The 2,252-nt window shown below is 44.1% G+C and overlaps 1 protein-coding gene across 1 annotated transcript in view; it reads right to left on the bottom strand.

Moving 5' to 3' along the window:
• Window positions 1–329: 329 nt before the first annotated feature.
• The window catches only part of kctd16b (potassium channel tetramerization domain containing 16b), a 117,627-nt gene continuing 115,704 nt past the window's right edge, over window positions 330–2,252 (bottom strand). Inside the window, exon 2 of the mRNA XM_014016852.1 lies at window positions 330–1,195. Within this exon, the coding sequence (XP_013872306.1) occupies window positions 732–1,195 (464 nt within the window). The 3' untranslated portion in view covers window positions 330–731. The remainder of the gene's footprint in view (window positions 1,196–2,252) is intronic.

Here is a 2,252-nt window from a genome sequence, read left to right as displayed (position 1 = left end):
GCACTCTCAAGGGGGCACATTTGTGACCCAACTGATTCAAAGAAGAGGGGGGGATTAATTGAGATGCTGATGAAGCCGTGGCCCCTCCTGCTTCAAAACATCTCCAAACGTTTCCTTAAAGTAATCAGCCCAGCTGCTGATGCCGCCGTGGCAGCTGAGATCTCTTGGTGTATTTATGGTGAGAGCGCTGTTGGAACTGCATGAATTATGGATGAATCCTGATGCAGATTTATCTGTGACCTCGAGGCCACCTGGGTGCAAACACACACACTAACACACACACTAAATCAGTGTTTATCTGTGTTGGGCTAGAATTGAAGCTTCTGTGATTTTTTTTTTCTTTGAAATGATGGCAGATTACGGTGTGTGCAATCCATTAGCCATCAGTAACACCAGGTGTAAACACTGACAAGCCTTCATTTGTTTAGCCCACATGTATTGGTCCAACGGGATAGATTGATCAAAGCACTGATGCATCCAGCAAGTTACAGCACATACCTAYATTATGTAATAAGCCTAAACTACACATACACACATACTGTATATACTAYATTTGCCAATCGGAGAGAAATCTGTTTTGTGTGGTCTGTTTTTCAGTTTCTGTGGTAATTTTCAATATGTAAGATTTTTTTTCCCACAAACTTGATTTTGTTGCAAAAGTTCATGGTCAAAAAGACACAAACTGATCCTTGGCCTTGTGTTTGCTCTCCCTGTGCATCTTGCACCATGGCTCAAAGATGGTACTTTCTCAATAGGTCAGCCTGCCACATGTACTTCCTCTCAGGAAACCTYGGAGGGATCTTGATCTTTTGGAAGTCTTGTATGCACTTTTCCAGCTCCTCCTCAACAGTTAGCTTCTCCTTCGCCGGCCTTTTCTTGCTCCCACTGGTGTCTCGAGAGCTGGCTGTGAGGGTGCGGAGTAAGTCACTCTTCCGCCGCTGTTCAGACTGCTGAAGCATGCTAACCGGGCCTTTCTTCAGCGGCCTGTCCAGGGTTTGGACCTTGGTATGAGGGTGCGACTGACGACTGACTGGACCGCAGATAACCGTTCCCTGGGGAGAGCTGGCCTCGGACTGGCTTTCCGAGCTGGAGGTGGTGAGCTCGTTGAAGGAGGTGCCGCTCTCACCTTCTCCGTCCCCCTTGTGGTTCTTGCAGCAGCAGTCACATGGAGGGGAGGACCAACGTGATGGACCACCTGGAGAGAAAGACAAGCAGAAGAGGAGCTAATATTAGATTACTCACAGAGCTTCTGTTTCTTTGAACCTTTTTTCTTTCTTTCTTTCTGTACCAATCATCATGAAGTGGAAAGTCTTGACAACAGCACAAAGAGGAGCACAGATTAACCAGACGGGAGAAAAAAGGCAAAGTAGGAAACACTAAAGAAGACAAAGACAAAAAGTCAGCCATTGCAAAACGGCTATCACCTAGAACAAAGTGACATGACATCAAGAACAACTGGCTTGCCTCCAGCCCAGTCAGAAAAGTGATAAATCACAAAAGCTGAGTGACTGTGTGAAAAGCCTGCCTTGTTCAGAGAATTACCCTCAACCATCCATCCTGTCACATGAAAACGTGAAAGAGTTGAAACTTTTTGAAAACAGACAATGAACATTTATGAACATACGCTGCACATGTATATACTATGAAAGSTGAAAAGCAATGGTGCAAAAGAACGAAAGTCACTGCCGAATAAAGCTTCTTTAAAATTGAAAGAACATTTGAACTCGGTGGTTCCCAGCCATCGTTTGTATATTAAAAAAACACACAAAAACAAGTGCATTTAAATAATTAAAACTCCATAACTCAGATTCTTGCTTTTTCTCTTTCAAAATAAATATTTTGTAATTATTCACGCTAGTGTTTTATTATTATGATAAAGAGATACAGGTTGTACACATCTTGGGGAGAGATGGGGAAGTAGCGAGGGAATGGGGAGCTCAGCTTGGCTTTGAAGTAAGAAAGTGGGGCTTTGATGAAAAATAGGTTGGGAACAACTCTGTTTTAAGAGGTTTGAATTTGTAAAACACTGCAATACTTTAAGACAGTAAAATCTGAGAACAGTGTTTAATGTCTGTAAGCTTCGTCCCACATTTTTTACCATTCATCAATGAAGTTCAGTGGTTTAAAAAAAAAGCTAGCTTCCGGCGCAGGTGTCTCTGGGGCTGCGCGCTTGGGGTCCCTCTCGGGGTCTTTGGCGCTGGTCTCCCTTATGTCGGCTTCTGGCTTTGCGGGTCGTGTCTGTGGTCCCCCAC

This window comes from Austrofundulus limnaeus, unplaced genomic scaffold, assembly GCF_001266775.1.
Source record: "Austrofundulus limnaeus strain Quisiro unplaced genomic scaffold, Austrofundulus_limnaeus-1.0 Scaffold156, whole genome shotgun sequence".
Classification (NCBI taxonomy): domain Eukaryota; kingdom Metazoa; phylum Chordata; class Actinopteri; order Cyprinodontiformes; family Rivulidae; genus Austrofundulus; species Austrofundulus limnaeus.
Note: the sequence above shows the minus strand (reverse complement) of the source record. Positions and strands in the feature narration are given on the sequence as shown.